A 12,018-nucleotide genomic window follows, 5' to 3' on the forward strand; every position below is an offset into this window, starting at 1 on the left:
TATGGAAAGCTGGAGCCAGAAGAGCTATTCTCTGAAGCAGTGTCACAGACCCTTCCTTTGAAATTTTATTTTCCAGATTGGGACTTGAATAATCTGACTGAAAATTAAGGTAAAAATAATACCCTTAAAATACACTAAGGCTACATGACTGCTCAATTTCAAGTGATCAGCACGAAGGAAACTTAAGAGCCGTTCCCTCCTGTCTGGATATCTGGCTAGCACAGGCTGTGCACAGCGAGAGGAGCTCAAGCAGCGCAGCCGACTGCTCGCAGACCCTCACCAAGTTTGTCTGTGGATGAGATAATGTCAGCGGGCACGGAGGAGTCCAGATCAGCATCCAAAATCCCCAGGGGGTCCAGCTGTGCTACATGGTGCCCTCGTATCTATGAGTGGGCCAACAATGAGAGGGGAGGACACACACAAAAGGACAGGAGAAAAAAAAGAGGGAAGGGGCAAAAAAAAGTAAAATTACATTAAAATTAGCATTTACATATTAATTCTCACCCACGTTTGAAGAAACAGTTACCGGAGCATCATCAAAATTTACACAACTAATTCCGAGAGGATCAAGTTTTGCAATGTGGTGACCCCTGACCTGGAATAATAACACAAGCAAGTCATTAAGCAGATCCAGTAAGCTGCAGGAAGGGGTAAAAGAGTTATACTTCATACAAATCTTTCTCAGAAAGGAACATAGCTCAGTGAACCCATAAATCAGAATTAGTTCTTAAAAAAACAGTATAAAATAGTTTATTTTAAAATGCATTACTGTGAGCTGGGCCTGGTAGCACAGACCTATAATTTAAGCTACTTACAAGATTGAAGCACAGAATTAAAAATTCAAGACTTGCCTGGACAACTTAGTGAGATCCTGGCTCAATATAAGAGAGCTAAGGACATATAATAGCTCATGGTAGAGCACTTGCTTAGCAAAACTCAAGACCATAGGTTCAACTTCCAGTAAAGCACACACACAAAAACAATAAAAAAAACCCAAACCATTATTGCATATAATAAATACCCTTTTACGAGAATAAAAAAAGGAATGTATTTCTCAAGTTGTAATAAACTTGGCTATTTAACAATGAACTGTATCTTGGGGATCCTCACAGTTTTTCTAGATCAATGGAAATGAGATATGCTGGGAGAACTGTTACTCTAGTGTAAAGACAATTATTTCCCTGCGGAAGAAAACGCAGGCTTAGGTGTTGGCTGTGATGAAAGGGTATAAACAAGGTGCTATCTTAGTAAGGGAAGGTTTGCTTTTCTTATATGTCCAAGTGTGTGGAGGACTAAGGGCTCTGGCCCTGATGCTACAGACTAGGTCACACACAGAACACAATCTTCCACTACTACACTGGTTTAAGGCACCTGATCAAACTATTTAAAAAAACAGAAGAGGGGGCTAGAGAGGTGGCTCAGCACTTAAAGAGCACTGGTCTTCCAGAGGCCCCAGGTTCCATTCCCGGCATCTACATGGAGGCTAACAAACATCTGTAACTCTAGTTCCGGAGGATCCAATGCCCTCTTCTGACCTCCATGGGCACCAGGTACACGTGTGGTTCACATACATACAGGCAAATTAACCATTAACACAAAATAATACAATTAATACAATAATAATTAAAAATAGGAGGCTGGGGTAGAGCTCAGTGGTAGAGCACTACGAACCACTTGTGTACCCATGGGCTGCATCCAATCTCCAGCCCCATCAAAACAAAGGAGAGGAGAGGATGGGGAAATCCCATTTAAAATTTTTTTAAAAATATATTTATTTTCGAGACAGGGTATACTACTATGCATATACTTGCTATGCAGACCAGGGTGGCCAAAAAAATCTCAGAGACCCACCTGCCTCTGCCTCCTAGTGCTGTAATTAAACATGTGTGCCATCACACTCAGAAAATTCCTTCAAGTGTTTTTATTTTGTTTTTGTTTTTTAGTTAGGAATGTTTCTGTCACAGTTCTTGCTAGCAATTTGAGAAGAACAGCAGATGGTGAGAAGTCACCAGAAACTAGATTAAAATGTTACTGGAGCCAACATCTAAATGCTGTATGGTCAGGGCTATAGCATTTATAGCATTCTGTCCATCTCCTTCCCATGTTAGCACACATGTCCCAAGAAGAAGTTCTCCTTGAAGAGTATGGCAGGAAAAAGACTGAGGACCCAGGACCTTCCTGTACAACCACCACCAGGAAACTGAAGCATGAGGCAAAAACCAGAGCTCAGGGCAAGCTCCTAGATGCTACTGCTGCATCCGTGCTAGAGTAGGCAGTGGGGCCTGGACTCTCATTGGAGGTCCTGGAAGGAAGCTACCTGGTTTATTTTTCTGTACCTTTCCTCCTTGGATCTACTCAAACTTTAGGGTCTGAACTCTGGCTCCCCAACAGAGGTGGCCAGGGAGAAAGATCTTTGGTTACTCTGCTTAGATGGAGAAAAGCCAGAAAAAAAAAAAAGAAAAGAAAAGAGTCCAGTCCTGCTGAACATATCTGATGAGGCTAGCTGCTTGCTGGCAGAATTTAGATATAACATCCTTGCCTCACCCACATTTTGCAGACTCAGGTCCTCTTCCCTACTCTCTGGCTTCTGTCTCTAAACTGTATGGATTTACTGCCGCCCCACCCCCAGGGTTTTGGTGCCTATCCTGGATCTCCTCTGTAGACCAGGCTGGCCTCAAACTCACAGAGATCCACCTGGCTTTGCCTCCCGAGGGGTGGGATTAAAGGTGTGCGCCACCGCCGCCCGGCATGGATTTACTTTTTTTTACAGCATTCAGTTGTTACCTGAAATGGGACATCCATCCATCCCATAGCACTGACCTTCTCACTAACTCAGTAACCCTTCCATGCCCACATACTGACTTGCCTATTTATGAACAGAAATCATGAGCTATTATGAGACAGACCATTAAAGTGGAAGATTGGCTCAACGAGGATAGTTTTGCTTTTTTTCTCTTGTATATTTGATATTTGCCTCTATAAGACCAAAGCAGGAAGGAAACAGTTGGCATTTGGAAGAGAAGTAAAACAATGCACATCCAGAAAGGCCTAGGGAATACTGCATCTTGTATGATATTGATGGACAGCCACTGCTCACCTGATATGCCCTGATGAGAGATTGCACTGCCAAGTGGTCCTCCACGAGTTTGTCGACATTAGGTTGTGCCTCCACCAGGGACTGTGCATGGGCCACGGTAGCCAGGGAGCTTCGACTCAGGGAAAGAGGACTCTGGTAGGCAGTGCCAGGAGGGGCTCCAGCATTGGTGTTTCGGAAAAAAATATCCCATGACTAAAGACAAAAAGAACACAGTTATGCGACTCTCCCTTAAATGCCATATACAACTATCCTCTACAAGAAGGCAACACTGTCATTTCCTTGCATTTCTATTTTTATTTACTTCAGATTTCAGTAATTTTATTTATTTATTTATTTTTGGTTTTTCAAGACAGGGTTTCTCTGTGTAGTTTTGGGGCTTGTCCTGGATCTCACTCTGTAGACCAGGCTGGCCTTGAACTCACAGAGATCTACCTGTCTCTGCCTCCCAAGTGCTGGGATTAAAGGCATGTGCCACTGCCATGCGGCTGATTTCAATAATTTAATCTGCATTTTGTATTGTAAATTATATACTATATAAAGGAACCATTTAACTGGGGTGACTTGCTTACAGGCCAGAGGTTCAGTCCATTATCATCATGATGGGGAGCATGGTGGTGTGCAGGCATATGTGGTGGTGGAGCTGAGAGTCCTACATCTTGAAGGCAACAGAATGTTGACTGAGACACTGGGCAGTATTCTGAGCATAGGACTCATCAAAGGCTACACACACACACTTCCTTCAACAAGGCCATAACCACTCCAACAAAGCCACACCTCCTAACAGTGATAATCCCTGAGATTATAGGGACCAATTACATTCAAACTACCACAACATGCCTGCTCGCATATCTGTATGTTCACTGTTTATGTGCCTGTGGAAGCCAGAAGAGGACGTTGGATGCCCTGGAAATGGAGTTCCAGGTAGTTCTAAGCTGCCCAGATAGTTGGGAACCAAACTAAGTCCTATTAGTGCTCTTAACTGCTAAGTCAACTCTCTAGCTCCTTAAAATAGTTTAGAGATCAGAGATGAAGACTTATTTCCCGAGAAGGAAAAAAAAAAATCCAACCGTTAAAAGATAGGGTTTTTGTGGATGATAGTGGTGGTGGGGAACATGAAGTCAGGATCTGACTAAGGAAGTCACTATTTAGCTGAAACTGGCTTTGAATTCATGATCCGATTGTGGGACATTGGTACACTGTGTGAAGATGTATTGCTGTGATTGGTGTGATAAAAAGCTGAATGGCCAATAGTTAGGCAGAAGGTATAAGCAGAACTTCCAGGCAGAGAGAGAGAAAACTAGGAGTAAGAATCTAGGTGTGCAGGAGATACGAAACAAGTTGGACATATAGAAATGGAGAAGTAAAAAAGCCATGTGGAGAAGGGAGATTAATAGAAGCAGATTAGGTTATAAGAGCTAGTTGGGGGCCTAAGCTAAGGTCAAGCTTTCCTAATTAATAATAAGTCTCCGTGTCATTGTTTGGGAGCTGGCTGGCGGAGCAGAGATCCCCTTGCTTTGTTATTCCCAGTGCTGGGATCACAGGCTCATGCTACCATAATACAACTTTCAAAGTCTTCTCTGCAATAGTTTCTAAACTTTCCCATCAGTAAACTCTGATTAGTTTGTCTTCAAAAGTATGCAGGGTGAAAACTTACTAGACTTTTATGCTTACTTTCCTAGGAACTCTGCAAAGATACTACCCAGGTGTGTGTGTGTAGCTTTTTTTTTGGGGGGGGGGGTTGGTGGGTGTGGTATGGGGAGATTAGTGGCTATCAACGATTCTGTCTGTACCTGGGGGTAGTGGGTAAAGATGACTCAATAAATCATAATATTGATCATTAAAGTTCTTTGTCTTAAAAAAAAAAATAATTGTTTTATCATGCTAGGAATGAAACCCCAGGCCCTAAACATGCTAGGCAAGTGATCTGCCAGTGACCCTCTTCTTCACCCCGACTCTATTTGGTCATCTGGCTTTTGTAGACTTAGCTCTTTCATGATAGTGTCCACGCACCAACATATCTGATTTATGAATATAACTATATGCTCTTGGTACATAAACCAGGAAGTTCCCTGCAACCACACAAATGCCTGATGGCCTCTTAGACAGCAGAGCAGCCTCTCATTCTAAAATACTTATGAAGACTTTCCTGGGCTGGAGAGATGGCTCAGAGGTTAAGAGCACTGGCTGCTCTTCCAGAGGTCCTGAGTTCAATTCCCAGCAACCACATGGTGCCTTACAACCATCTGTAATGAGATCTAGTGCCCTCTTCTGGCCTGCAGGGCTGTGTGCAGGCAGAACACTGTATACATTTAAAAAAAAAAAATTTCCTGAAATGCTCATAACAGTCTACAGTAAGAACATACTCCTTTGTATTCATTTAAAAAAAAAAAAAATTAGAGCCAGGCAGTGGTGGTGCAAGCCTTTAATCACAGCACTTAGGATGCAGAGCCAGGTGGATCTCTGTGGGTTCAAGTCCAGACTGATCTACTAAGTGAGATCCAGAACAGGCACCAAAGCTACACAGAGAAACCCTGTCTTGAAAAACAAAAAACAAAAGAACCCAAAAAAAACAAACAAAAAAAAAATTAGAAGGGAACTGGAGAGTTAAGAGCACTGGCTGCTCTTCCAGAGGACCTGGGTTCAATTTCCAGCACTCACATGGCAGCTCACAACTGTCTGTTAACTCTAGTTCTAGAGGATCTGACACCCTCACAGGTGTACATGCAGGTGAAACACCAATGCACATAAAAACAAACCATTTGGGCTGGGCATGGTGGTGCACACCTTTAACTCTCCCACCTAGGAGGCAGAGCCAAGGTGAATCTCTGAGTTAGACGCCAGCATAGTCTACATAGTGAGTTTTAGGTAAGCCAAGGCTCCACAGTAAAACACTGTCCTAAAACCAAACAAGCATACAAAAGACACTGGGACTATGATTGCATAGCCTTGTGAGTATGGTAAAAACACTGCCCACTTTAATGGTGTCATTTGTGTTATATAAACTATACTCCAATGATAATTTTTAAGTGTTTTAACAATTATTACCTTTGTGGTTAATTAACTAGGCATTCACTGGGGAAGACGGATCTGATGTTCTTTCCAGGTACCTACCATGAAACCTACTATAGAAACATTCAGACATAAGCTGATTGTCTGAGACATGAAAAAAGAGGTTACAGAGTTGAGGGGTAGTAGTGCATGCCCTTAAGATCTCAGAGTTCGAGGTCAGCCAGGTCTACAGAGTAAGTTCCAGAGCAGCCAAGACTATACAGAAAAACCCATCTCTAAAAACAAAACAAAAAAGAAGTTACAACTTTATTTTTCAAAAGATATTATCCAAGTGTTTGCAACACACATCCAGGATGTAAATTTCTCAAAACCATAACCTTAATCTTCCTCTACCAATTTGGCTTTCACCAAAACTCAATATGGCTCTTTCTCTAATGTGGGAGACAGCAATATTTCTACCTGAGTGGGGAAAAATGGAAGAGAAGACTGTTAGCATCCCACTCAGACCCTGCCAGTTTCTATCCAAGACGTCTAGAAGATGGCTATCCACAAAACTCGATGGATAGCTTCAGGTGCTTCGGACTTCATGGAGCCTTTCCAGCAGGCCCAACGGAGCTCCCTACATCTGGAATCAGGAATGAGCAATGCCAGCATACTTTGGTTTACCATCCTCCTTCTGGAGGCAGACATTAATGAAGACTGCATACTTTGGCTATAGGTGCTTGTTTTAGAAGCAGCAGTGATCAATAACAGCACATTGAGTATCAGTCCAGAAGAAATGACCATGGACCACATGGTTTAGTGGTCCATCTTCAAATACTCAGTCCAAGAAATCATTAGCTAGCTCTCCCTGGCCTATACCCAGGCCTTCAGTAGAAGTCTCTCCAATGTAGCAGCAAACTGGGCAAGAGACAATCCCACCCTATCCCATCCCAGCACTGCATGCTGACAAGCAGCTCCTCACTCTATATCATCAAGAAGACTCTAGGGCTGCCATCAGAGGTTAAGAGCACTGCTTGCTCTTCCAAAGGTCCTGAGTTCAATTCCCAGCATCCACATGGTGGCTCACAACCATCTGTAATGAGATCTGGTGCCCTCTTCTGGCCTGCAGGGATACATGCAGACAGAACACTATATATAATAAATAAATAAATCTTGCCGGGGCGGTGGTGGCACATGCCTTTAATCCCAGCACTCGGGAGGCAGAGGCAGGTGGATCTCTGTGAGTTTGAGGCCAGCCTGGGCTACAGAGTGAGTTCCAGGACAGGCTCCAAAGCTACACAGAGAAACCTGTCTTGAAAACAAAAAACAAGAAGAATCTGTATCACTCCAAGCTAGCTCTAGTAGCTGGCTCACTTAGTCCTACTCTGACACTCATGGTCTTAGGGCTGCATGAAGAGTAGCATAACCTTGACAGTAAGTAGCCCATGAAGAACAGCACAACCCAAACCACCTTCTTTTTACTTTCATAGCACTCCTCAGGGCTGGGGAACCAAACCCAGGGCCTCTCATAGACCAAGTAGGCTCTCTACCATTGAACTAAGTCTGAAGCAAGATTTCGTCCTGTATTTTCTAACAAGGTCTCATGTGTCTCAGGCTGCTCTTAAACTTGTTATGTAGCTGAGGATGACCTTGACCTTCTATTTTCTTTTTTGATTTTTCAAGACAGGGTTTCTCTATGAAACAGTCCTAGCTGTCCCGGAACTCACAGAGATCTGCCTGCCTCTGCCTCCCAAGTGCTGGGATTAAAGGGGTGCACCACCATCATCCCTTGCCTTTACTCCTCTAGAATAGTGGGACTCCAATTGTGTGCCACCTTACCTGGTTTATGCAGTGCTGGACTTTGTGCTTAGAAAAGCAGTCTAACAACTGTAGCTACAACCCCAGTCCCCACACTTTGTTTTTTTAGATAGGGTCTCACTATGGCCAACTGGCCAGGAATTTACTTTGTAGCTTAGGCTGCCTGGAACACAGACATCTGTCTGCCTCAGCCTCCTAAGTGCTGGGATTAAAGGCATGTGCCACCACAGCCCAGCTTCCCAAACACTCTTAAATCCTTAAAATACACCATACCTATTGTGGAATAATCCTTCTGAACATTGTGAAAATGTGTTGCTCTCATAGTTTAAAAAAAATTTTATATATTTTTTTTATAATTAATTTTAAGTCTCCATGTCAGCTATTTGGGGACTGGCAGGCAGCAAAGAAAAGTCCACCTACACATCCCTACTTCTGTCTCATGGAATTCACTAAGAACCCAGAAACAGTACCTAAGACCAAGACCTAAAACTGAGAATTTACCTGAGCTATAAAAAATGACATTGTACCCGGGCGCTGGTGGTGCACACATTTAATCCCAGCACTCAGGAGGCAGAGGCAGGCAGATCTCTGTGAGTTTGAGGCCAGCCTGGTCTACAGAACTAGTTCCAGGACAGCTAGGACTGTTACACGGAGAAACCCTGTCTCAAAAAACAAAAAAACAAAAAATGACATTGTAAAATCCCAGTAAGCAACAACCACTTATGGATGAGAATCCAAACACCATAGTAAAAATCAAAACTTTTGAAACCAAGCACGATGGTTCACTCAGGAGATTACGGCAGGAGAACTGACAATTCAAGCCTAGCTTGTGCTACACAGAAAGACACCACCCATGCTGGAGAAGGGGCAGGTATAGCAGCAGGGCTTGGTTTCGAGGCAACTGAAAAGGCTAGGAAGCAGGAAGGTGAGTTCAATGCTAGAGCTGGGGATACAGCTCAACTAGTAAAATGCTTGACACATAAGCATGAGTGCCTGAGCCAGGTATGACAGTGTACACCTAAAATCCTGTGCTGGGGAGGTAAAGATCATACATACCTGGGGCTTGCCAGTCAGCCAACTGAGTCAAATTGGCAGACTCTAGATTCAGTGATAGACTCTGCCTCAAAAAAATAAAGTAGGGAGGCTAAGGTCACGGCTCAGTGCAGTGACGTACAAGCGTGAGGAACTGAGTTCAAATCCTAAGCACACATTTAAAAAGTAGGCACGGTGACACACACCCAGCTCCCTGTGACCTTCTTTTGTGTTTAAAACTCCAGGTGATTTTTAATTGGCTAAAGACAGAAACTCTGCTTGTACTAAAGCAAGTCCAAAAAAAAAAAAAAAAAAAAAAAAAAAAAAAAAAAAAAAAGGTTCATACCAGTACTCTTGAGTTTCCAAAGAGGAAAATGAAAGTAATACAGCTCCAGTGGCTCTTCTCAGAGAAACTGACAGCTAGATCACTGGGAAATGATTTCACAGCAGAGTTTCCTGCAACAGGAATGGTTTCTTGTCCACAAGACAGAGACAGAGTTGGACTCTGACTCCAGGAGGATGAAGGGTGGTGGTTGTGACTTCTGAGTCACGCTGACCTTTGCTCATGTCCCCAGGTCCACCACACCCATCCAACTTCTTACTTGGCATGTTTCATAAACAAGGAAAATATTTGTCTCCTTGCCTAGATTAGTACTAGACTGTACAAAGTTCACAATACTCTCAAAGACAAAGGTTAAAATATCACAGTAGGTGGGCAAGGTTACAAATGACACTCAAGGAGCAGGAAGCTGTGAAGAAAATTAGGTCTGGACAAGAGAGGGGCTACAGGTACAGGAGGTGCCTATCCCAAAGCACCAGTCTCTGCACCTACTAAGGGACTCTCAGAAAATACAGGTTTTTTTTCTTTTTTTGGTATATTGTACATGTGTGCATACATGTTTATGTATATGAAGAATTTGTGGGTCGTGTATGTGCACAAGGATGTGGGTGCCAGGGGTATCATCTTCCACAACTGCTCTTTACCACAGCTTTTTCAGACAGGGTCTCTCACTGTACTTTGAGCTCACTGGTGCAGCTAGACTGACTTGCTACAAAGCCCCAGGGATCCTACCGTCTCCACCTCCCCAGTGATGGGACTACAGGTGTGTACTGCCCTCTGTGGCCCTATTTTCATGGGTGTTAGGGATTCAATCCAGGTCGCTGCTTTACTAACTGAGCCAACCCACTAACTCAAAATACCCATTTTTTTCTTCTTTAAATAGTTTTTTTTAAACCTGTTTCTGGCCAGGCAGTGGTGGTACACACCATTAATCCCAGCACTGGGAGGCAGAGGCAGGCAGACCTCTGTGAGTTCAAGATCAGGCTGGTCTACAAGGTTGAGTTCCAGGATGCCCAGGGCTACACAGAGAAACCCTGTCTCAAACAAACAAACAAAAACAACAACAATCGTTTTGGGGGCCAGTGATGTGGCTCTGTGATTAAGGGCACTTGCTGCCAAGCCTGGCAACCTGAGTTCAATCCCTGGAGTCCATGGTGGAAGGAAAGAACCAACTCCCAAGAGCTGTCCTCTGACTTTCACATGCATACCATGGCACCTACCCTCACTCTCAAAATAAATAAATGTAAGAACAATGTTAAAAATCCATTTCTAGTCCAATTCAACGAACATCCATTAAAGGCTCACTATATGATATGAATCATGCTGAATGGATGGAACTAGAAAATATCATCCTGAGTGAGGTAACTCAAACCCAGAAGGACAAACATGGTATATAAAGCAAAGGACCATCAGACTGCAACCCATAGCTCCAGGGAGGCTACCTAGCAGAGGGGACCCTAGGATGACTGTGGCTTATAATAAGTTTGGTTTTACTCAATCACTGGGCAAGCTCCAGTGAAACATTTTACTGTTAGGATAAGAATTTGTACCATATCAAGCTGGTAATAGAAAAAATAAAATAAAATAAAAAAGAATCATGATGTAAGGTTTGGGAACAAGAAGACAAATTAAAGTGAGTTTCTACTCTACAGGAAGATTAAAAAAAAAAGTAAATATGTGAATTCACAAAATGTACAATGTACACAAATGTTGAAAAGAGGGGACACTTATTCACAGGACATTTTTGGGTCCTGAGTCTTGAGCAGGTGGGACCCATGGAAGCTGATGGGAGGAAGATCACATGCTGAAGACCAGGAAGGTAAGATGGTATGGGAAGAACCAGACTAGGAAGCTGTGCTGAAACCAGGTCCTGGGACACAATACTTAGGGGCACACTGCTTAACTATCCTGTGGGGAGCCAGTACCTAACTGGACACTAGATAGCCTTTGCCACCCAATGCTAACAGGAGGAGGGAGCTTACAGAAAAGGAGCTCATGTCTTCCTGCCAACTTCCCATAAGTGGGTTTAAGGTTATAACCTTTCTGCCAAGATGACTTGAAACAGAACGGATTTCAAATGCACATAATTTTAATACTATGGTTGAAATAAAATGAAATCTGAGCTCCCATTTTATTTATAGAAAACCAAAAGCACTAGTCTAGTACTGGTGCCAGCTAAAGACTAACCAAAGACATGTGACAATAATCCAGTGGCATAGGTGGGGCAGGCTCAAAGGCCTATCTACCATTGATAATTTTTTGATGAAGCTCAGCACTATCAGATATGCCCTTAATTATTAAGTTCAAATACTAATTATACTTATTGTTATCAACATGAGCTACAGGGAAATGAGTGAAAAGACTTCATGTTTTCTGAGCCAATGAAAAGGCAGATGCTCCCTGAGTGATCAAATGCCCACCCACCCAGTATCCTATTATCACCTACTGACAGGATGGTAAGTGTGACTTTGAGGAGCAAGCCCTGATGTCCTAGCCAAAGCATGCACAGATAAGGCTGGCTGCATGCTACCTACCCCTCTACTCCAAACCTATGAATCTGCTCTGATTCACAGGCTCTGAGTTCTTCCAGAAAATACCCTGGGAATAATTTCAAATATGAATGTGTGACTACCTTGTGTGAACAGGTCTCAGACCCAATGTGAGAGTAGCCAGAGTAAAGACTAAATACAAATGTTTAAAAGAATTCAAGAGGGTAATTCCAACACTCAGGAGACAGAGG

The 12,018-nt window shown here is 43.1% G+C and overlaps 1 protein-coding gene across 6 annotated transcripts in view; it reads right to left on the bottom strand.

Moving 5' to 3' along the window:
* The window catches only part of Ogdh (oxoglutarate dehydrogenase), an 82,269-nt gene that overhangs the window by 49,920 nt on the left and 20,331 nt on the right, over nucleotides 1-12,018 (bottom strand). For 4 of the 6 annotated variants that reach the window (XM_028870569.2, XM_028870566.2, XM_028870567.1 and 1 more), the window contains exons 3-4: nucleotides 3,098-3,289; nucleotides 505-595 (exon numbers count right to left, since the gene is read on the bottom strand). In XM_028870569.2, the coding sequence (XP_028726402.1) occupies nucleotides 505-595; nucleotides 3,098-3,289 (283 nt within the window). Of the gene's footprint in view, nucleotides 1-280; nucleotides 384-504; nucleotides 596-3,097; nucleotides 3,290-12,018 lie in introns of all 6 variants that reach the window. The other 2 variants (XM_028870570.2, XM_028870568.1) reach the window with 1 other exon arrangement.

The sequence above is a fragment of the Peromyscus leucopus genome, chromosome 7 (genome assembly GCF_004664715.2).
Source record: "Peromyscus leucopus breed LL Stock chromosome 7, UCI_PerLeu_2.1, whole genome shotgun sequence".
NCBI lineage: Eukaryota > Metazoa > Chordata > Mammalia > Rodentia > Cricetidae > Peromyscus > Peromyscus leucopus.